At 52.5% G+C, this 22,341-nt stretch overlaps 2 protein-coding genes across 11 annotated transcripts; one reads left to right on the forward strand and one right to left on the reverse strand.

The window, feature by feature from the left end:
• The first annotated feature begins 2,518 nt into the window (after positions 1-2,518).
• FTH1 (ferritin heavy chain 1) lies at positions 2,519-5,546 on the forward strand. Its single transcript, NM_001195380.1, is given in 4 exon segments — positions 2,519-2,816; positions 4,595-4,741; positions 5,002-5,127; positions 5,219-5,546. Coding segments are annotated over 4 exon segments (552 nt in total). The 5' UTR covers positions 2,519-2,702; the 3' UTR covers positions 5,384-5,546.
• Positions 5,547-5,646: 100 nt separating this feature from the next.
• On the reverse strand, positions 5,647-21,637 carry BEST1 (bestrophin 1). Of its 10 annotated transcripts, none has more exons than XR_013403689.1 (11): positions 21,561-21,637; positions 20,008-20,195; positions 16,298-16,392; positions 15,549-15,782; positions 14,179-14,333; positions 13,714-13,791; positions 12,868-13,020; positions 10,821-10,901; positions 10,032-10,511; positions 7,192-8,794; positions 5,647-6,015 (listed from the first exon to the last, which is right to left on the reverse strand). XR_013403689.1 is itself a non-coding variant. In XM_015113980.3 (11 exons), exons 2-11 carry the CDS (start codon positions 20,157-20,159, stop codon positions 5,997-5,999), a joined length of 1,758 nt encoding a protein of 585 aa, XP_014969466.2. In that variant the 5' UTR covers positions 20,160-20,195; positions 21,561-21,637; the 3' UTR covers positions 5,647-5,996. The 10 variants fall into 10 exon arrangements, 9 of the variants coding, with proteins under 9 accessions (XP_014969466.2, XP_077818741.1, XP_014969469.2 ...); XM_015113980.3 differs by having other exon boundaries at positions 7,192-7,830; positions 10,360-10,511; XM_077962615.1 differs by lacking the exon at positions 20,008-20,195 and having other exon boundaries at positions 7,192-7,830; positions 10,360-10,511.
• Between the last annotated feature and the right edge of the window lie 704 nt (positions 21,638-22,341).

The following is a 22,341-nucleotide window of genomic DNA, read 5'->3' on the forward strand; positions in this document are numbered from 1 at the left end:
ATGCAAATCTATCAACACACTAACTCCTCCAAATGAACTTTAGAGCCATTTTGTGAAGTTTCAAAAAAAAAAAAAAAAATACTGTCCCAGAGACAGTAATGGCTGAGGAAAAACAAAAACAAAAAACTGCCTTTTATGGAAATTGCAGTGAATTTACGTTTATTTGGGGAAAACTGACATCTTTACAAAATGAAGACTGACCAACCATTTGGGAATATGGTACCTCTTCATTTATGCTAGGCTTTTTGGATTTTTTTGGTCCAGCAGTAAGCATTTATAGTTTTCTCTATATATTTCTTGTTAACGTTATTCCAAGGTACTTTAAGCTGTTGTTGTCAATGTAACCGAAAAACACTGTGTTTTTCCATTTTTTCCCCCTATTTTCTAACTGGTGGTTACTGCTATCAAGGAAAGCTTTGGATCCTATATATGGTGACTTTGCTATACTCTTATTCTAAGAGATTTCCAGTGTAAGGTTTCTAAAAACAAAGCTAATGCGGTGTCTCTATGTTGTCTCCAGGATCAAGTTTAACCTCTTTTTATGGAACACAACCCTGCCCGACCTTGCCCCTATTCTCCACCCTATCCAGTATCCCCCAACATGCACTGTACTTTCCAGTCCAACATTCTTTTTTTTTTTTTTTTTGACACGGAGTTTTGCTTTGTCTTCCAGGCTGGAGTGCAATGGCGCGATCTCGGCTCACTGCAACCCCCGCCTCCCAGGTTCAAGCGATTCTGCCGCCTCAGCCTCCAGAGTAGCTAGGATTGTAGGTGCATGCCACCATACCCGGCTAATTTTTGTATTTTTAGTAGAGAGGGGTTTCGCCATGTTAGTTAGCCAGGCCTATCTCCAACTCCTGACCTCAAGTGATCCGCCCGCCTTGGCCTCCCGAAGTGTTGGGATTACAGGCGTGAGCCACAGTGCCCAGCCCCAGGCAACATACTTTCTTAAGGCAGCTTGAACAGGTCATGCATTTCCACATTGCCACACCTTTGCATATGCTCTTCACTCTGCTCTAAATTCCCTTCCCTGTTTCCCTCCTGCACTTCACCTTGCTTTTAACTTTTTCTGCAAACTTAGCTCAGGGGTCTTGCTCAGGGAAGGCTTCCCTGACCTCCTCCTATCCCAGACTGGGTAAGGTACTCCCGGTCTAGGAGCATCCTTCTGTTTACCTTATTCTTGTAGCTCTAGCACCACGAAAATTTTTTTCCTGTAAGTAACATAGGTGCATTTAATGAAACCGTGAAAAAGAAATCACCCTAATTCCGTCGGCAATTTGTTTTTAATATTTCAGTAGAGTTGCTTTTTTAAAATAAGGTTTGGAAGTCTAGCTTTCAGCTGCAGGTTTGTGAGCATCCTGAAATTAATAGTTCTTCCACCGATGCGTCAAAAGATGCAACACAACAGTGGACCTCGAAGCCAGGACCTAGGTAGGGGCAGGGCCTAGCTCCAGCTCTGCCACCCATAAATTCACATCCACCCTGTGCCTGGGACTCAGCTGCAAGCCACACACACTGGCCCCGCCCATCCGGGGTCTCTTTCACCTGTCACCCGCCATCAACCCTGTCAGCTTTTCTCCAATGACACCCCGGGGTTGTCCTACAGGGCCGCCGAAGCCTGAAGCTCCTGTGAGTGTGGCTGGTAAGAGGCCATTTTGAAAAGGCCTCAGCATGGGCTTCGCCTTTAGATCCACGTCGCTTCTCCTTTCTAACCCGAGATGTGTCCCTTGGGTGCGAAGCGACTCCAGCGATTCTCTCGGAAGCCCCGGTGGCTCACTCCCAAGACCCCCAGGGGAGGCGGTCCCCATCCCTAGGGAAACCCGGCCCGCCCAGCCTTTGTTGTAGAAACTGCACTCGGAGCCATATTTGCTTTCAGCCAAAGGCAGACGTGGTCGCCGGAATCAGAAGGGCAGGGGCGGACCCGAAACCCGCCGTGAGCCCCACTTCTCCATCGCGCTCCTTCCTGGACTCTTGAGGAAGAGAAAGTGCGCTCGACCACCTAAGTTAAGGCCCGCGTCTCCACCTTCCACCTTCTCAATCTGCAGCAAGATGTCACAAGGGCTTCCCCGCAGCTATGATTTTTAACACCATGCCCCGGGCCAGGAGCCTCAGGGTGCTCGTTCGGGAAAATGGGAGCCAAATCAGGATCACCCCATGCGCCCCCGCACCCCGCCCCCGCCGGTTCCAAGGTCCGGGCACACCTAGAGCGGGGGGCTCTGAGGTGGACTTCCCGCGCCTCCTCGCAGCTTCCCTCCAACTCCACTAAACGGGCCCCAGGGGCACAGAGACGACACCACTGTCCCCGAGGCAGTCCGGTACCGGTCCCCGCTCCCGAGCTCCGCCAGAGCGCGCGAGGGCCTCCAGCGGCCGCCCCTCCCCCACCGCAGGCGGGGCCCCGCGCCCACCGGAAGGAGCGGGCGCGGGGCGGGCAGTGCTGATTGGCCGGGGCGGGCCTGACGCCGCCGCCGCTATAAGAGACCGCAAGCTACCCGCTGCGCCAAACGTTCTTCGCCGAGAGTCGTCGGGGTTTCCTGCTTCAACAGTGCTTGGACGGAACCCGGCGCTCGTCCCCCATCCCGGCCGGCCGCCCATAGCCAGCCTTCCGTCTCCTCTTCACCGCGTCCTCGGACTGCCCCAAGGGCCCCGCCGCCGCTCCAGCGCCGCGCAGCCACCGCCGCCGCCGCCTGTCCTTAGCCTCCGCCATGACGACCGCGTCCACCTCGCAGGTGCGCCAGAACTACCACCAGGACTCAGAGGCCGCCATCAACCGCCAGATCAATCTGGAGCTCTACGCTTCCTACGTTTACCTGTCCATGGTGAGCGCGGGCGGCTCGGGGCGGTGGCGGGGGTCGGGCGCGGTTCCCGGGGCGCGCGCTGGGGCGGGCCGGGGGTGTGGCCACCCGCGGGATCCCCCGCCTCCCTGCGCCCTTCTGGAAAATGGAGGCTGCTCGAGGTTTCCGAGGACTTCTCTGGCGCAGAAAGTGGGGGCAGCTGGTTCTTCTCGGCTGTACGCTGGGAAGGCTCCCTCCTAGGCCGGGGCCGCCTCTGCACACCGTTCTTTTTTTAAAGGAGAGTTGGGTGTCCTGAAATCCTGGGTTTGCAAAACTGTCAGCCCGTGCGATCAATCCTGCGGTTAGGAAGGTGGAGTTTTGCACTCCCATCTTTTTCTCTGCCTCCGGCAGTTGGCTCTGAAGCCTAGCGTTTTTTGCTTAGGTATCCAGCTCCAGTCCCCTAGGTATGGCGGGCCTGCTGGGTAACGGTGTCGAACAGCAACCCCTAGGGGCTGGCGCGAAGTGGCTTATCTTGTGGGCAGATCCCTCTGGAGCAGCCCTATCCACTTCTCAGCTCTGCTTATCTCTAAGCCCCACTTGCATTGAAGCATATCTCCAGAAATCGCCCCTTCTGCAGTCACCGAAGTGTCACCTGACCCTGCGTCTAGGGAACTTAATTTTTATCTTTTATGTATCTTACTGTAAGAGGTGTGGCGTACTAAGTGAACCTCCAGTTCTTGGATAAAGTCCACCGACAGTTACTGGGCAATAAATTTTTCAGTGATCAGTGGAATCAGTTTTCCCAAATCTTGGTCTTCGGCAGTGTCGTGGGAGTCTTCCTAGAATTGCCTTGTGATTGTCCAAACTATCCCAAGAATGTGTTCCAAATGGATTTGAAAACAGGCCTGTATTTCTGTGACTGTCATTGCCTTTCAGAAGCACTTGACTACATCAAATGTCTAAAACTGAAAATCAAATTTTTGTGATACAAGTATTTTAAAAGTATATTTGCATCAACATACTGCCCACATTTGTCACCTTGCATGGGCGTTTTAAATTTTTATTTATTTATTTTTTTTGAGACAGAGTCTTGTTCTGTCGCCCAGACTGGAGTGCAGTGGCACGATCTCGGCTCACTGCAGCCTCCGCCTCCCGGGTTCAAGCGATTCTCTTACCTCAGCCTCCTGAGTAACTGGAATTACAGGTGCCCGCCACCACGCCCGGCTAATTTTTTGTATTTTTAGTAGAGACTGGGTTTCACCATGTTGGCCAGGATGGTCTCCTGACCTCGTGATCCAACCGTCTCGGCCTCCCAAAGTACTGGGATTACAGGCGTGAGCCACTGCGCCCAGTAGGGGTTTTTAATTTTATAAATAAATCGCGGTACAGCTGGCAGGCTCCTGAGCTCTTTGTTTTAACCATGCTTTAAGATGGTTAATCCAGGAACAGGGAGGAGAAAAGGACTAAGTGCGGGATCAGTACCCCAGCACCCTCTCATCAGACAATGAAAGTTTTCTGTGCACTAATACAGAGCCTTAAGACATTGCCCCAGGCAATGCCCATAATCTAAAGGTTCCTTGAAGTCCTTGAAGTAAACTTTGAAGGATCAAGTTTCAGTTTTCTATTAGAATAGAAAGATTACTGTTGGGTTCAATCCAGTAGCTCATCTGCCCCCAGTTTCCTTGGGCACTGACCCCTTCATGCTGCGCCTTGAGAAAGGAAGCCTAGGCTGACTATCTAGACCATCTTGCCTCAGTGTAGACCATCACAGCTACCTGTCTTTGGGGATCCCTAATATAACACATTCAGTGTTCTCCTTTCAGTCTTACTACTTTGACCGCGATGATGTGGCTTTGAAGAACTTTGCCAAATACTTTCTTCACCAATCTCATGAGGAAAGGGAACATGCCGAGAAACTGATGAAGCTGCAGAACCAACGAGGTGGCCGAATCTTCCTTCAGGATATTAAGGTGAACAAAAGATCCTAGGGGTGTCATACTTCATCATCTAGCCGTGTTTGGGTATCAGAAATCACTTAAACTAGCAGTTGCCCTTATAAAGTGATGATACACTGGGCTTTTGCCTTTTGTGGTTTTTTTAGGCTTACCATCTAAACTAAATTAGGCAAATAGTAATGTCCCTTTTGCCAAAGCGTGGTGGTTAGAGATGACGGGCTTGCTGATTTGTAGGTTAGTTGGTAGAGATGCATTAACCTATCCTCCTCGTTCAGAAACCAGACTATGACGACTGGGAGAGCGGGCTGAATGCAATGGAGTGTGCTTTACATTTGGAAAAAAATGTGAATCAGTCACTACTGGAACTGCACAAACTGGCCACTGACAAAAATGACCCCCATGTGAGTACTGGAAACCCAGGAAATAGAGGAAATCATTTGCCTTAGGGATTGGGAAAGCTGCCCACTAACTGTCTTGCCCATTGTTTTGTAGTTGTGTGACTTCATTGAGACACATTACCTGAATGAGCAGGTGAAAGCCATCAAAGAATTGGGTGACCACGTGACCAACTTGCGCAAGATGGGAGCACCCGAATCTGGCTTGGCAGAGTATCTCTTTGACAAGCACACCCTGGGAGACAGTGATAATGAAAGCTAAGCCTCAGGCTAATTTCCCTATAGCCATGGGGTGACTTCCCTGGTCACCAAGGCAGTGCATGCATGTTGGGGTTTCCTTTACCTTTTCTATAAGTTGTACCAAAACATCCACTTAAGTTCTTTGATTTGTACCATTCCTTCAAATAAAGACATTTGGTACCCAGGTGTTGTCTTTGAGGTCTTGGGATGAATCAGAAATCTATCCAGTCTATCTTCCAGATTCCTTAAGTGCCGTTGCTCAGTTCTAATCACACTAATCAAAAAGAAACAGAGTATTTGTATTTATTAAACGCCTTAGTTTGGGCAGTATACTGAGGTATGGCTGTCTTGGATTCAGACAGGATTAAGGGTTCCTGACTCTCAATCCAGTGTCTGAGCTAAATGTTTCCGATGGTTCAGTCTAGCTTTCATAATTTTTATGAATGAAAGGCATTAAAGGCTGAAGTAGTCCTGGACTGCTGATTTTATCTATTAAACTAACCATTTGATTCAGGCTGTCATAGGACATGTTCTTCAGTGTGGACAGCTGTATGGCTGTGTGACTGGATCGGTGTCCTGCTGGTGTACACACCGGAGAGGACCTGGCTGGCGAAGCATCCCCGTTGGGAAGCACGTTAGGAATGTGCTTCATCCCTAGTGAGAATGGGAGAGAATTAACAGTGTGAATATGGAAGGAACCTTCATTTCAAATACTAAAACGTTGTAGTAGGAGGACAAAGGTTGAGAGGATCCTTTTTTATTTTTTTTTTTGAGACAGGGTCTCACTCCGTCGCCCAGGCTGGAGTGCAGTCGCTCAGTCTCACTGCAACCTCCGCCTCCTGGGTTCAAGCAATTCTCCCCTCAACCTCCTGAGTTGGGACCACAAGCACATGCCACAACACCCAGCTGATTTTTGTATTATTTTGGTAGGGTTTCGTGTTGGCTAGGTTGGTCTCAAACTCCTGACCTCACATGATCTGCCTGCCTCCACACCCAGCCCAAGACAAGATTCTGAAATAACATCCTTTGCTAAACAAGCCACAGATGTTTGCCAAGTTCCTGTCTAGCCCTAGAAGCAAGACTGAAACTGTTGCCCTTTTAAGTTTTCAATTACAATAGCTGGGTGTTCTGACTGAAAGTAACTGCTTGAGAATCCAGAAAAGGGAAGTTATATACTTCCTTCCCTCATGATTGGGGCTGAAGTGGGGTGTTTCCAATTGGGTGAAAGTGCCCAGGAAATCTGGAATAAAGGGAAACATCTGATTTTGTGACAGCTTTGGGCTGACCCCAAGGAAGCATGAAGTATTTTGGTGAGGTGCCCCAGGCAGTGAGAAAATGACCTAAGGGCCCCGGACACCCTCAATGTCACCATCACCATAGTGCTTGGGTACTACCCTAAATGGTTATGGGGAAGTGTTCATCTGTCATCCAGCTGACTGCCACCCCATGGTTTTGGGTCAGCTACCCTTGCTCAAAGTAAGTCGGGGCCAGTGATAACATCTGTTCAGCGAAGCCTGGCCTGGCAGCCCTGGGACAGTTCTCTAGCAGCACTCCGGTCAGCACAACCTCAGCTTCCTTCACCTGCTCCCAAGAAGTCTTCCTGGTGATACCAGGCTCTTGGGTGAAGTGAGAAAAGGTCCCGAACACTTCCCTAGGATCCCTGTGGAGGTGGCCAAGTATATACCCCAAGCCAGTGCTGGGCGTAGGTCCAGCGTGCTCTGGCAGTGATGGAACCCTAGGAAATTGTGGAGGAAGGGTAGGTTCAGAGCAAGGGAAGCTGGGGTGGGGCACAGGGCAATACAGTGCCCCTGGTTCGGGTGGAGGACAGACCTGTTTTCCAAGGCCCAATAAGGATCCACGTGATCTTTTAGTGTAGCATGTATGTTGGTTGTTGATAGTTCCAAAGGTTCTTTGAGATGATTTTCGGGGATCTCTGGCATATCCGTCAGGTTAAACTCCACGGTTTTCCTCCTCACGTGAGATACTTCTGGGTGCTCCATCAAGGCCCCATCGCTCCCTGAGAGCAATTCAGAACTGTTCTTGGCCCCAGAACTCACAGTCTTTAGGCTTTTGTCTTTGGTGTCTATGCCTGTGACACTGTGAAGCTTTGACAGCACTGATGGTTCTGGGGGGAAGAACATGGGAGTGGGGCTGAGGGGCGTCTGTGGGGCACTGTAGTAGCCTGGCCTCTGATACAGTGGGGCAGACTTGAAGGCATCTACAGCCTTAAGCTTCCAGGCCTTGTTGTCTTCCAGGCCCCTAACGTTCTGTTTGACTGCCTTGTGGTTTTTGGGCAGGCCCTCGTGGAGAAGGGATTCCCTCTTGGGCCACAGTAGTTTGGTCCTTGAGTTTGCCCCGGGAGGATGGTGATCATGGGACTGCAGCCCTAGGAAGCGGCCAATGATGCCAGTGTGAGCGTCCTCTTTGTCCTCCTGATTGGGCTGAAACTCCATCTCCTCTTTGTTCAGGCTGGAAAGAAGCAGGAGATGCAGGGCTGGGCCAGTGGACAAAGGACTAACACCTGGCCTTCTCCCTTACCCCCTCCTCTCTCTCGGTTGGCCCAAGCCAAGGCCACACCATCTTCCTCACAATACCCCAGCTCTCACCTCTCTCCTGATCCATCCTGTACCTCCCGGTGATCCCTCCAGGCCCTGCTCACCTCACTGTTCGTTGACTCCCTCTTGACCAGAGTTAACACCCAACCCCCTCAACCACCCCTGCCTGGCATGTAAAGCCCTCCTCATCATTCACTTCCCCTTTAAAACCCCCTCACTCCAGGCAGTCAGAAACACTGGTGCCCTGGCATGAGTGGTTCAGATGAGGCCCATGAGTGACTCTGGGCAATGCCAGGGATTTGTGGTTCCAACTGGGAGCGACATCCACAAAGGGAAATTTGGCTTCCTAGCAACAGGCATCCCAGGAGCCCAAGACCTTTACCCTGCAAGGGAAAGCTTATCTACCACAGAGTATGGCCTGCCCTTTCCCAAGTTCAGATTCTTCCCATGTTCCATGGCCCAGCTCCAGACCCTGCTGGAAGCCGCCTCCAGGCAGACAAAGGTGACTGTGTTCCATGTTCTGTCCCTTTCCTAGATGTCCAGTACTTTGTACCTTGTATCCACAGTTTGAGGCTTGGGTTTGAGCTCCCTCCGTAAATTGCGCATTCCTTGGAGACAAGGTCTATGCTTTATTGTTCTGTTTTCAGCTTTCCCCCCAACAACCTTCAGCTGCTGGGGTACAGACCATGTAGGGCTCAAAGTCATCCTCCAGAAATGTTTATGACCTAAGCAAGCCTCCAGCCTTCATTTGATCACCTTCCCAACTCTTCCTCAAACTATAGACTCTAGTTAAACTCGATTGCAGTCCAGTAGGATACTTGGTTCTTTTTTTTTTTTTTTTTTTTTTTTTGAGACGGAGTCTCGCTCTGCTGCCCAGGCTGGAGTGCAATGGCCGGATCTCAGCTCACTGCAAGCTCCGCCTCCCGGGTTCACGCCATTCTCCTGCCTCAGCCTCCCGAGTAGTTGGGACTACAGGCGGCCGCCACCTCGCCCGGCTAGTTTTTGTATTTTTTAGTAGAGATGGGGTTTCACCGTGTTAGCCAGGATGGTCTCGATCTCCTGACCTTGTGATCCGCCCGTCTCGGCCTCCCAAAGTGCTGGGATTACAGGCTTGAGCCACCGCGCCTGGCCGGATACTTGGTTCTTAAAAGAACAAGTGGCCAGGCACGGTGACTCACACTTGTAATCCCAGCACTTTGGGAGGCTGAGGAGGGTGGATCACCTGAGGTCAGGAGTTTGAGACCATCCTGGCCAACATGGTGAAACTGTCTCTACTAAAAATATAAAAATTAGCCAGGCTTGGTGGCAGGCGCCCGTAATCCCAGCTACTCAGGAGGCTGAGGCAGGAGAATTGTTTGAACCTGGGAGGCAGAGGTTGCAGTGAGCCGAGACTGTGCCACTGCACTCCAGCCTGGGCAACAAGGGCAAAACTCCGTTTAAAAAAAAAAAAACAAAAAATGGAAAGAGAAAAGAACAAGCCGAGAACAGCACTGGATACTGTGGAAGAAAACCTTGAGTATGAACCCTGACATGTGCCCAACACTCTAAGGCACTTTCAACTCTTGTCCTGGGGAGAAAGGACCAGCTGGGATAGCCCTTCAGCCCACTGCAGCTCAAGAGGGATTCAGATGGAATCAGGGAAGTGGGACTATGTGAGGATAAGTCTGGCTGCTGTGGGTGGCCTGAGCCCTTTACTCGGTAGGACAAAGTCAATTCAGGAGGTACCTGTGATGGCCTGGCTGCCTGCTAGGATATGTTTGCTGCCCCTTCCCCATCCCAGGGAACCCCACTTCCACTTCCCATCCAAGCACCGTAGCTTATCAGAAAACACAGTTCTGACACCTATAATTCCAGCACTTTGGGAGGCCAAAGCGGGCAGATTACGGGTCAGGAGTTCGAGACCAGCCTGGCCAACATGGTGAAACCTCGTCTCTACTAAAAGTACAAAAATTATCCGGTTGTGGTGGTGGGCACCTGTAATCCCAGCTACTAGGGAGGCTGAGGCAGGAGAATCACTTGAACCCAGGAGGCGGAGGTTGCAGTGAGCCGAGATCACAACACTGCGCTCCAACCTGGGTGACAGAGCGGGACTCTGTCTCAAAAAGAAAAGAAAACATAGTTCTGGATGACAGGAGCCAGGTCCTAACCTTCCACTGCATCATTGATCACAGGCTGTCCTTCGAGTAGCAGATGCACCATTTGCTAGCTATGTGGCCTTGGGCAACTTACTCTTTCTGAACCTGTACTTTAATCATCTGAACACTTGGGATAACAAACCAAAATTATTGGGAGGAAAAAATAGTTACTATTTATAAAGAGCATAGTACAGTGCCTGACACTTACTGAGGCACCCAGTATGTATTACCTAGTGCTATTCTAAGTTCCTAGGCAGACCCCTGCACTAGGAGGGGCTTCCCACCCAGCCCCCTGGCACTGGCCACACCTGATGTTGAAGGTGGAGCCCATAAAGGAGGCTCGACGGAACTGGGCGGAAGCAGCTGTGTAGGGGGGGTGTGGCTCAGGCTCATTCCAGTACATGTCTGGCTCCATCCGAGGCAGGTCCTGGTGCATCTCATCCACAGCCAGCAGGGACACCTGGTCACCAGGGACAGAAGAAGTCCCACAGAAAGGTCATCCCAGGCAGGACCTTGTACGTGCCTGATGACTTGGAGGAATCTCTCCCTCTCTCTGGACCTCAGTTTCCCTGTCTGTGAAATGGGGAGATGGGTGCCTGCCTGCAGCCTCAAAGATTGAGGTGAGAATCCTGTGAGTGAATGGCTGCAGGAGCGAGGAGGGGAAGGGGTGATCATTCACTGTGAGACCTCCCTACAGAACAGTGGGGTCCTCTCTTTGGGTCCACTGTGGAGAAGGTCCATGGTATGGCCTCTCTCCCTCTCCCCATACCTGCAAATTCCTGTCGACAATCCAGTTGGTCTCAAAATCATCATCGTCCTCTCCAAACGGGTTGATGAGCTGCTCTGCCACCTTGGGGACAGGTGAGGCTCTGTAAACCCTCAGGCAGGACTCCTCAAAGCCAGCCTCCCCACTTAAACCTCAGCTGCTGCCATTTCCACACCACATGATGCCCTTCCTGCCTGACCACTGTCTTCAAAGCCAGAGTTTAGGGCTCCAGCCCCCCACACCTGTGGGCACCCACACACTTCTGGACACAGCCCCTCTAACTCTCCTGAGCCAGTCCTTCCCTGAGCACCCACAGTTGTCCCTGAGTGTATCACTCAGCTGAGTCATCACCTTTATCTCACCTCATGTATCTTACCTGGAGTTGCATAATTTTATTCATTCCTGCAACAAAGATATATACTGAAGCTGGGCTGAACTAAAGGGCCGTCTAGGTGGGCAGATTCCTGGATAGCAATCTCTAAAATGCCCTAACAAAGCCCCGAAGAGGTGGCACGCCTCTGCCTTCGGGGTCCAGGGGACATCTTACAGGCCACTGGGGCACCTTGGAGAATTTCAAGCATAAAAGTGTGATTTGTTTTGATCTGTAGAAACCAAAGATAACTGGGGGGCAGGGGGAATTTAGAGGAATAGGAATGCATGCGTGTGTGTGTGTGTGTGTGTGTGTGTGTGTGTGTGTCACAGCAACAGGAAGGGCAGAGATGGAGACTTACACCCCCACTACCAAAAAATAAAGGAAGGTAGGAAGGGAGAGAGAGTGGGTGGGCAACAGAAGGAAGGAAAGATAAAGAGTTGGAGAGAAAACTGGGATTGAGAACTCCTGTTTGGCGTACTGGCTGTGGTGGGAGGGAATACATGGACAAGCCACTCGAGGTGAGGAACAAGACACCCCAACAGGCATCTTGAATAAGGAGAGGTGGTACCAATCTGCCTTGTAAAGGGCAGAGGCTAGTGAACCTTAGGGCTTTTGTGTGTGTGTGTGGTGGTGGTGGTTGTTGTTGTTGTTGTTGTTGTTGTTTGAGACGGAGTTTCATTCTTTTGCCCAGGCTGGAGTGCAGTGGTGCGATCTCAGCTCACTGCAACCTCTGACTCCGGGGTTCAAGCGATCCTCCTGCCTCAGCCTCCCAAGTAGCTGAGATTACAGGTGTGCACCACCACGCTTGGCTAATTTTTGTATTTTTAGTAGAGACGGAGTTTCACCATGTTGGTCAGGCTGGTCTCGAACTCCTGACCTCAGGTGATCCACCCGCCTCGGCCTCCTAAAGTGTTGGGATTACAGGCATGAGCCACGGCACCTGGCCTCATGGCTTTGTTTTAAGCAGAGATGAGAAGTGTCCTCACCAGCAGGGCCTGCCACTGCCACTCCGATTCCATGAATTCCCCTATTCTCTGGACAAACGTTTGAAGAATATTCTCAGGCCGGGCGCAGTGGCTCAAGCCTGTAATCCCAGCACTTTGGGAGGCCGAGACGGGCGGATCACGAGTTCAGGAGATCGAGACCATCCTGGCTAACACGGTGAAACCCCGTCTCTACTAAAATACAAAAAAAATTAGCCGGGCGAGGTGGCGGGTGCCTGTACTCCCAGCTACTCGGGAGGCTGAGGCAGGAGAATGACGTGAACCCGGGAGGCGGGGCTTGCAGTGAGCTGAGATCCGGCCACTGCACTCCAGCCTGGGCAACAGAGCCAGACTCCGTCTCAAAAAAAAAAAAAAAAAAAAGAATATTCTCTTGAGGGAGCAGCAAATGGTTAGACTGACTGAGCTCTCCTTGTCCCTCAAGCTGCTAAGTCTGGGCCTTGGGTGCAGCCTTGGAAGCAGACTCAGGCCTCAAGAAGGCCCTGCTGGAGTCTCAGTTTCCTCATATGTAACAACATGGGAATGTGCAGACCAGAGGGCTGTGGTCGGGGCCCTGCTCGCTGCTTTCTACCCATGAGACCTTCCTTTCCTGACAATGCGTCCTCGTCTCAGGCAGCTGCTGGCCATGACCCCTCTGGCCATGCCTCCAGCCGAGAGGGGCCCTGGAGAGGCTCACCTTCAACCAGCCAACATAGAAGAAGAACTGCAGGAATGTGAAGACGGGCACAACGAGGTCCAGCTCATGGCCAGGGTAGGCCTTGGCTGGGTTCAGAAACTGCCGCCCAACTAGACAAGTCAGGAAGAAGCTGTACACCGCCACAGTCACCACCTGGAGGAGGACAAGGAGGAGGAGGGTGCAGCAGCAAAGGACTAGGTGGGAACCCTGACATCAGGATGCTCCCGGGGCTGGGAGTCTGAGACAGGAGACCGAGGCCTTGTTCTGACTTGCACACTTACGTGACTTAGAGTCTCTGTTAACCGCCCCCCTTTTTTTGTTTGTTTGTTTGAGACAGAGTCTTGCTCTGTCGTCCAGGCTGGAGTGCAGTGGTGCGATCTTCACTCACTGCAACCTCCGCCTCCCGGGTTCAAGCAATTCTCCTGCCTCAGCCTCCCAAGTAGCTGGGATTACAGGCATGCGCCACCATGCCCAGCTAATTTTTGTATTTTTAGTAGACATGGGGTTTTGCCATGTTGGCCAGATTGGTCTTGAACTCCTGACCTCAGGTGATCCACCTGCCTCAGCTTCCCAACATGCTGGGATTACAGGCGTGAGGCACTGCGCCTGGCCAACCTCTCTTTAAAATGGGGATAATCACACCACCCCTACTGGACTGCGTCAGGCAGGAGCCTGGTCTCTAAGAACTCGGCACTTCAAAGTCTAGACCCAACTTCAAAGTGCGGACCCAACTCCTGGGGGAGCCACTTACTCAGCCTCTAGGTGAGCCCTTCCCATCCCAGCTGCTTCCTTGGTCCTTCCAGCCTCAGTTTCCCAAAAGGGCAGCCTTGCCAGCCTAGTCCTCACCTGTGTATACACCAGTGGGATACTAATCCAGTCGTAGGCATACAGGTGTCCACACTGAGTGCGCAAGGTGTTCATCTCCTGGGGGGCAGCAGGGAGGGATGGGGTTCTGAACACCACCTGCCCCCACCCTGGGCTCACCCCCACTCTTCTCCAAGTACCAGGGCCTGGTACTCATGGTCCATTCCTGGCTGTGTGGTCATGGGCAGCTCACTAAACCTCTTTGTGTCTCAGCTTCCTCATCTATCAAAAAAGAACCAGGACCTCACAGACTCAGAGAGGAAGGAGGGGCATCTGAGGAGGGACCACCTCGGGCTGGGGAATGCTGTTGGAAAAGATTCTGCAACCCCACTTCAGGCTCTGGGAAGACTCTCGGGAGCTCGAGCCTTTTCTTTGCAGGAAACCTTGTTTCCTGTGGACCACAACCCTTCCCACTCCGCGGCAGCTCTGTCTGCATAGTGGACTCACGTTCAGCAGGCTCTGGAGCAGGATAGGGTCCCGGATTCGACCTCCAAGCCACGCCTTCATTGACAGGTTGGCAAACCACACCCAGGGCACCCAGAACATGTTGTGTGGTAAGCTCAGCTTCTCCAACTGCTTGTGTTCTGCCGGGGTCATAAAGCCTGCAGAGTGGAGTGAAGAAAGCGGTGGGTGGGAGAACCTGCAGAAGGGATGGCTGGCATCTGGTGGCCAGGCCAGGACCTGCTGACCTATAGGAACCTCAGCACTCCTTTGCCATCTTCTTTCTTTCAACAACAACAATATTTCTGAGCACCTACTATGTGCTATTCTGGGCTGAGCATGTGGGCAGGGTATTTATTTATTTCCAGAGACTGGGTCTGGCTCTGTCACCTAGGTTGGAATGCAGTGATGCGATCCTAGCTCACTGCAGCCTGGAATTCCCGGGCTCAAGTGATCCTCCTACCTCAGCCTCCCGATACTCAGCCTCAGACTACAGGCACAAGCCACTATGCCCTGCTAATTTTTAATGTTTTTGTAGAGATGGGGGTCTCCCTACGTTGCTCAGGGGCGTCTCAAACTCCTGGGCTCAAGCGATCTTCCCACCTTCGCCTCCGAAAGCGCTGGGGTTACAGGCGAGAGCCACCACGCCTAGCCTGGATCTGTCTTATTAACCAGGACCAGTTCAGGCAAGGCTGAGGGGGAGTCAGAGACCAATGTCCCATACCTCCAGAGTGGAAACCGGAGATCAGAAGGGGCAAGGGCAGAGGGAGGTAGACCCTAGTATCTCACCAGTTCCCAAGCCATCACCCTTCTTTCCATTATCTCTCAAGGGTCCTCAGACACCTACTCTCGGAGGGTGGGCTCCTGGCCTCGCCCCACCTTCAGACACCTGACTCTGTCCCGCCCAAGTGGACCCCCAAATCTTTTTTTTTTTTTTTTGAGACGGAGTCTCGCTCTGTCGCCCAGGCTGGAGTGCAGTGGCCGGATCTCAGCTCACTGCAAGCTCCGCCCCCCAGGTTCACGCCATTCTCCTGCCTCAGCCTCCCGAGTAGCTGGGACTACAGGCGCCCGCCACCTCGCCCGGCTAGTTTTTTTGTATTTTTTAGTAGAGACGGGGTTTCACCGTGTTAGCCAGGATGGTCTCGATCTCCTGACCTCGTGATCCGCCCGTCTCGGCCTCCCAAAGTGCTGGGATTACAGGCGTGAGCCACCGCGCCCGGCCGACTGGACCCCCAAATTTTGACCCCACCCCACTCCTGGCTTCACCCAATCCCCCGAGTCCGGGGGACTTTGGCTCCACCCATCTTCCATTGTTGCGGAGCCCATCATGGCCCCTGGCTCCGCCTCATCCGCCCCGTTGCTCCGGATCAGCCCACCTGCTTGCACCAGGTGCTGGGCGCTGGGGAAGCGCTTGTAGACCGCGGTGCTGACGCTGCGCAAGATGAGCACGTTGCCCAGGTTGGCGTAGCGGATGAGCGTGCGCCGCAGCAGCCGGCCTTGCTCGTCCTTGCCTTCGACGAAGCCCGACACCAAGCTCATGAGGCGGTCGGGCCACGGCAGGTTCTCGTACTGGTTCCACCAGCGGGTCACGACCAGCGTCACGTAGAAGCCTGGGGAGGAGGGGCGAGGGGCGAGGGGCCAGGCTGCGGCCAGAGCCCAGGGCCCAGCGCCAGGTGATGCCTCGGCTCCTCCAGCTTTCTGCTGCGAGCGGGCCTAGCCCCCAACCCTCCTGGAAGGCGCTCAGGAGCGGGAGGCAGGCAGAGCCTCTCATGGAGGCGCGAGAGCTCCAAGGGTTCTGTCTCCCGGGGGGCCCCCTGCTGGTCCCAGAAATCCTCCAGACACCCTCCCCTCCCGCGCAGGGGCTCCAGGGACCATGATGTCAGCGCTTCCCTCAGAAAATGGGGTTTTCATTGCTAGCAGCAGGACGTCTTACCTAACGTCTAACTTCAGTCTCTCTGGCTGCAGTCCGCACCTTTCCCTGAACTACAGAGAGGCGCCGACCTGCCGCTGGCGTCCCCGCTTCCCCCACGACAGCCCCTTGCCTCAGCTCCTCGTGGTCCTCCCCTGGCCTGTCTGGAGCCTGGGCGGCCACTGGGACCCAGAACAGCCAGAAGGGGGAACTCACCCAGCACGAAGGAAATGGGGATGAGCTGGATGTAGCTGTCGCAATACAGAGTCAGCTTCTCAAACATCAGCTGTTGCTCTTCTGTGAGGGCCAGCCTGGGGGTGGGTGTGGGGTGGACATGTGTGGACGCAGCGAGGAGATGGCTGAGACTGTCCCCAGGTCTAGCCCAGCCCTTTTTCAATTTAAAATGCTGTCATATATTCTGTGATTATATCTGTCCTCTATTTTATTGTTTAGATACATGTTTTTGGTTTTATCTTGCTCTCTTACCCAGGCTCGAGTGCAGTGGCACAATCATGACTTACTGCAGGAATGGGACTGCCTCGATGCTGTCCCACATTTTCCCCAGCCCAGGTCCCCTCCTGAGGCCTGAGCCAGGTCCATGATGCTCCTTGTGCAGCCCCTAACCCAGACAGGCTAGAGGAGGCCCCCTCCAGTGGTTTCTTGTGGGGAGAATCCTCACACTGGCCACTGGGAGATGTGTAGTTCAGGTCCTGTTGCAGAGGCCAGTTTCAGACACCCTGACCCTTTGAACGCAGCCAGGGGTCAGTTTTTAAAAGCAGGCCAAAACAGAGTGTTTGGGCCGGGCACGGTGGTTCACGCCTGTAATCCCAGAGCTCTGGGAGGCTGAGGCAGGACCAGGAATTCAAGACCAGCCTGGGCAACATAGCAAGACCCCATCTCTACAAAAAATTAGCTGGGTGTCCCAGCACTTTGGGAGGCCAAGGCGGGCAGATCATGAGGTCACGAGATCAAGACCATTCTGGCTAACACGGTGAAATCCCGTCTCTACTAAAAATACAATTAGCCCGGGGTGGTGGTGGGTGCCTGTAGTCCCAGCCAATCGGGAGGCTGAGGCAGGAGAATGGTGTGAACCCGGGAGGCGGAGCTTGCAGTGAGCCGAGATGGCAGCACTGCACTCCAGCCTGGGCGACAGAGCGAGACTCCGTCTCAAAAAAAAAAAAAAAAAAAAATTAGCTGGGTGTGATGGCCATATGCCTGCAGTCCTAGCCACTAGAGGCTGAGGTAGGAGGATCACTTCAGCCCAGGAGTTGGAAGCTGCAGTGGGCTGTGATTGCCATTGCACTTCAGCCTGGGTGACAGAGCGAGACCCTGTCTCTAAAAAGAAACAGAGTGTTTGGCTTTAACGAGAGGGGTGAGTAGGCAGACAGAGGATTTTGTTAGAGCAGTGAAACTGCTCTGCCTGATGCTGCCATGGCGGAGACATCATTACACATTTATCCAACCCATGGAATGTACAGCCCCAAGACTGAACCCTGCTGTACACTATGAACTTTGGGTGATGGTGATGTGTCAATGTGTGTTCAGGGATTGTAATAAATCTGCCACTGTAGTGTGGGGGTGTTGATAGTGGGGAGGCTGGGGGCAGGGGGAGGAGCAAAGAAACACATGAGAACTCTACCTTCTGCTCAATTTTGCTGTGAACCTAAAACTGCTCTAAAAAATGAAGTCTAGGCCGGGCGCGGTGGCTCAAGCCTGTAATCCCAGCACTTTGGGAGGCCGAGACGGGCGGATCACGAGGTCAGGAGATCGAGACCATCCTGGCTAACACGGTGAAACCCCGTCTTTACTAAAAAATACAAAAAACTAGCCGGGCGAGGTGGCGGGCGCCTGTAGTCCCAGCTACTCGGGAGGCTGAGGCAGGAGAATGGCGTAAACCCGGGAGGCGGAGCTTGCAGTGAGCTGCGATCCGGCCACTGCACTCCAGCCTGGGCCACAGAGCGAGACTCTGTCTCAAAAAAAAAAAAAAAAATGAAGTCTGACTTTTTTCAGCATGCATTGGTGCCCAAGTAAAAACCAAAGACCAATGTGCTTTCTTATTGGTATTATAAGGAACTCAAGAATTTTATGTATTTGATGTTTTATAATCCATTGTAGTCATTAGTGCTTTTTCAGTTTAAAATGCTGTCATATATTCTGATTATATCTGTCCTCTATTTTATTGTTTAGGTAAATGTTTTTGGTTTATTGGTTTTTGTTTGTTTGTTTGTTTGTTTTGAGATAGGATCTTGCTCTGTTACCCAGGCTCGAGTACAGTAGCACAATCATGACCTACTGCAGCCTCAACCTCCTGGGCTCAAACAATCCTCCTGCTTCAGCCTCCTGAGAAGCTGGGTGGGACTACAGGCATAAGTCACCACGACCAGATCATTTTTTGATTTTTTTTTTAGATGGAGTCTTACTCTGTCACCTAGGCTGGAGTACGATGGCATGGTCTCGGCTCACTGCAACCTCTGCCTCCCGGGCTCTAGCAATTCTCCTGCCTCATTCTCCCGAGTAGCTGGGACTACAGGCACATGCCACCACACTCGGCTAATTTCTGTATTTTTAGTAGAGACAGGGTTTCACTATGTTGGCCAGGCTGGTCTTGAACTCCTGACCTCATGATCCGCCCGCCTCAGCCTCCCAAGTAGCTGGCACCACAGGCAAATGCCACCACTCCCAGCTACTTTTTAAAATTTTTGGTAGAGATGGGGTCTCACTATATTGCCCATTCTGAACTCCCAGGCTCAAGTGATTCCCCCCACTTTGGCCTCTCACAGTGCTGGGATTACAGACATGAGTCACTGCTACTGGCCTTAGATATACATTTTAATTAAAAAATAATTTTTAAAAAATGAACCATGTGGACTGGGCACAGTGGCTGACACCTGTAATCCCAGCACTTTGGGAGGCCGAGATGGGTGGATCACTTGAGGTCAGGGGTTCAAGACCAGCCTGGCCAACATGATGAAACCCCGTCTCCACTAAAAATACAGAAAAAAAAAAATTAGCCAGGCGTGGTGATGTGTGCTTATAATTCCAGCTACTCAAGAGGCTAAGGCGGAAGAATCGCTTGAACCTGGGAGGTAGAGGTTGCAGTGAGCCAAGATCGCCCCCACTGCACTCCAGCCTGGAGTGCAGGCTGTAAAAATACAAAACAGCCAGAAATCACTTGAACCCAGGAGGCAGAAGTTGCAGTGAGCCGAGATCGTGCCCCTGTACTCCAGCCTGGGCAACAGAGCGAGACTCCATCTCAAAAAAAAAAAAAAATCTCTTCCATGCAGGCCCCATCCCTTGGACCTCCCTTCAACCCCAAGAGAGACCACTGCCCTAGCAGGTAAGACTCTACCTCTCAGAAACTGACCTCTACTGTAGAGCTGAAAGTGAGACCCTGTCTCAAAAAAAAAAAAAAGAAAAAAAAGTACCATGTGGTTGACCAGGCGCAGTAGCTCACACCTGTAATCCCAGCACCTTGGGAGGCTAAGGCAGGGGGATTGCTTGAGCTTAGGAGTTCGAGACCAGCCTGGACAACACAGTGAGACTCTCTCTCTCTCTCTCTCTTTCTATCTCTTTCTCTCTCTCTCTCAGTGTACCATGTGGACCTATGAGTCTGTGTGGGATTCAATAAAACAGGCCAGTTGAGTGGCACCAGACAAATTCTGGGCTCCAGGGCTCCTCCTGGGGTTGGAGGAAGGGTGGCTAAAACCCTGCTGGCCTGGGTTGAGCAGCCTCTCAGTCTGACTTCTTTTCTCTCCCCAGCCCCCAGCCCCAGCCTCAGCTCCAGTGCCCAGGACCTGGTCAGGAGCTCAGCTTAGTCTTGTAGTGAACTGGTGCATTGGCCCCTGAGCAGGCTGGGAGGCCCCTAGGAGCTCCCAGCCCCCGCCACATCCCTCCCAGGCCCCCCACCCCAGCCCTGCCAGCTTTACCTATAAATAAAGCGGATGATGTAGTAGCAGAGCAGGAAGATGAAGAACTCGCCATACAGCAGCTTGTAGATGCTGCCCCGCCAGCACAGCAGCAGGCGGGAGAAGGAGCCTAAGCGGGCATTAGCCACTTGGCTCGTGTAGGTGATGGTCATGGCCAGGCACTTGGCTGCAGCAGGTGGGCTTGGGTCCTAGTAGAGAGGGACACGGATTTGGGGGTTGGTAGGGATCAGAGACCCTGGTCAGAGCCTGTCAGGACCCTTCCCTGCTCTGGGCCTCAACTCTCCCATAGGGACCCTGGGAGGTGGATGAAGTGGTCTCCAAGGCCCTGCCAGCTCTGACTGCCTGTTGAAGGTGGAAACCCAAGAAAGTGAGCCCAGAGGCTGCCCATTGCTTTGGCAGGGGAAGATGTAGATAGGCATGTGCATTGCCATGTGCCTTTAACTTTCTGTAATCACTGGGCACGGTGGCTCATGTGTATAATCCCAGCACTTTGGGAAGCTGCGGCGGGTGGATCACCTGAGGTCAGGAGTTCGAGACCAGCCTGGGTAACATGGTGAAACCCCGTCTCTACTAAAAATACAAAAAATTATCTAGGCATGGTGTGGGTGCCTGTAATCCCAGCTACTCAGGAGGCTGAGGCAGGAGAATCGCTTGAACCAGCAGGTGGAGGTTGCAGTGAGCTGAGATCGCGCCATTGCACTCCAGCCTGGGCAACAAGAGCAAAAACTCTGTCTAAAAATAAATAAATAAATAAATAACTAAATAAATAAATAAATAAATAATTTGTACAATGACAAAGGCAGTAACAGCAGCAATGTCTACACACTAAGCTTAAGTCCCTGGGCTAGGCAGTGTTCTCAGTCCATCTTGTTCATTACTCCCAAGCTCGTTCAACCACTCTAGTGTGAGAAGTATGGAAGGCACCAGGCAGCCCTGTCCACCACCATATTCCCATTCCCACAACGGAACCTAGCTGGTAGAGATGCTCAAACAATGTTTACTGAATGGTGGCTCCAGGGCCTTTCCACCTGCTGATCTTCCTGCCTGGAGGAAGGTCTTCCTGAGGTACCCGCATGGCTCCTTCCCACTCCAGGTTCCCTTTAGAAAGAATGTTCCCAACCATCCTACCTGGAAATAGAGCCCACTGCCGCCGGTGCTCTCTGTCTCCTCACCTTGCTTGACATTTCTAGAGAGCACTTATCACTACTTGAAATTATACAGGATATCTGCCTGTTTACTGCCTGTTTCCTCCTCACAATGGAATCTCCTCTTGTGTTCTCATAGAAGGCGCTCGATGAAAATTTACTGAAGCAGTGATTGATGTCCCCTCCATTCTTTCCCTATGTGTTTTGCTGCAGCCACACTGGCTGGCTGTGCCTGATGCACACCAAGCTCATTCCCACCTCAGGGCCTTTGCACAGACACACAGGTGCCCACACACCCACGCATGTGCTGCCTGTGTGTGCACATCCCACACACATATGCAAGATGGCCATCCAACCCTGAAGGCCTCAAAGCCCCAGCCCAGTCCACCTGGGGCACCTTGTACTCACAAGTGGGGTTCCAGGTGGATCCGGTGATCCCACAGAAGGTCTGGCCACTAGGCTGGTGGGACTCCCTGGGACTCTCTGGCCAGTGCCCCTGCCCACTTTTAGAGGCTGGCACTGCCCACGTGAGTGCTGAGCCGTCACTTGACTCCCTAAGCCAGGGCCTCCACAAAGGAGTCCTTGTCTCGGTCCCTCCTTGTAATCTGCTCAGAAGCAACGGCCAGCACAGCCTGGCCATGGCCCCCCTAATTTCTTCTTTTTTTTTTTTTTCTTTTTGAGACGGAGTCTCGCTCTGTCACCCAGGCTGGAGTGCAGTGGCCGGATCTCAGCTCACTGCAAGCTCCGCCTCTCGGGTTCACGCCATTCTCCGGCCTCAGCCTCCCGAGTAGCTGGGACTACAGGTGCCCGCCACCTCGCCCGGCTAGTTTTTTTTGTATTTCTTAATAGAGACGGGGTTTCACCGTGTTAGCCTGGATGGTCTCGATCTCCTGACCTCGTGATCCGCCCGTCTCGGCCTCCCAAAGTGCTGGGATTACAGGCTTGAGCCACCGCGCCCGGCCTCTAATTTCTTCTTGGAGGCCGTTGGACTGAGACCAGGGCTGGAATTTAGGGCAACACCCCCTCTACCATGGCCCTAAAATCCAGAGGCCGAAGCATCTGCTCCACCAGTGTTCTGACCCCTGAGGCCTTGCAGAGAGAGTTGGGGGTTAGGGGACTGTGCTGAGCCTCAACTCCTGTGCCAGGAACTCTCCAGGAAGGAGGTGCCTCTGACCAGGCCCTGGGGTCT

This window comes from Macaca mulatta, chromosome 14 (assembly GCF_049350105.2).
Source record: "Macaca mulatta isolate MMU2019108-1 chromosome 14, T2T-MMU8v2.0, whole genome shotgun sequence".
Lineage (NCBI taxonomy): Eukaryota > Metazoa > Chordata > Mammalia > Primates > Cercopithecidae > Macaca > Macaca mulatta.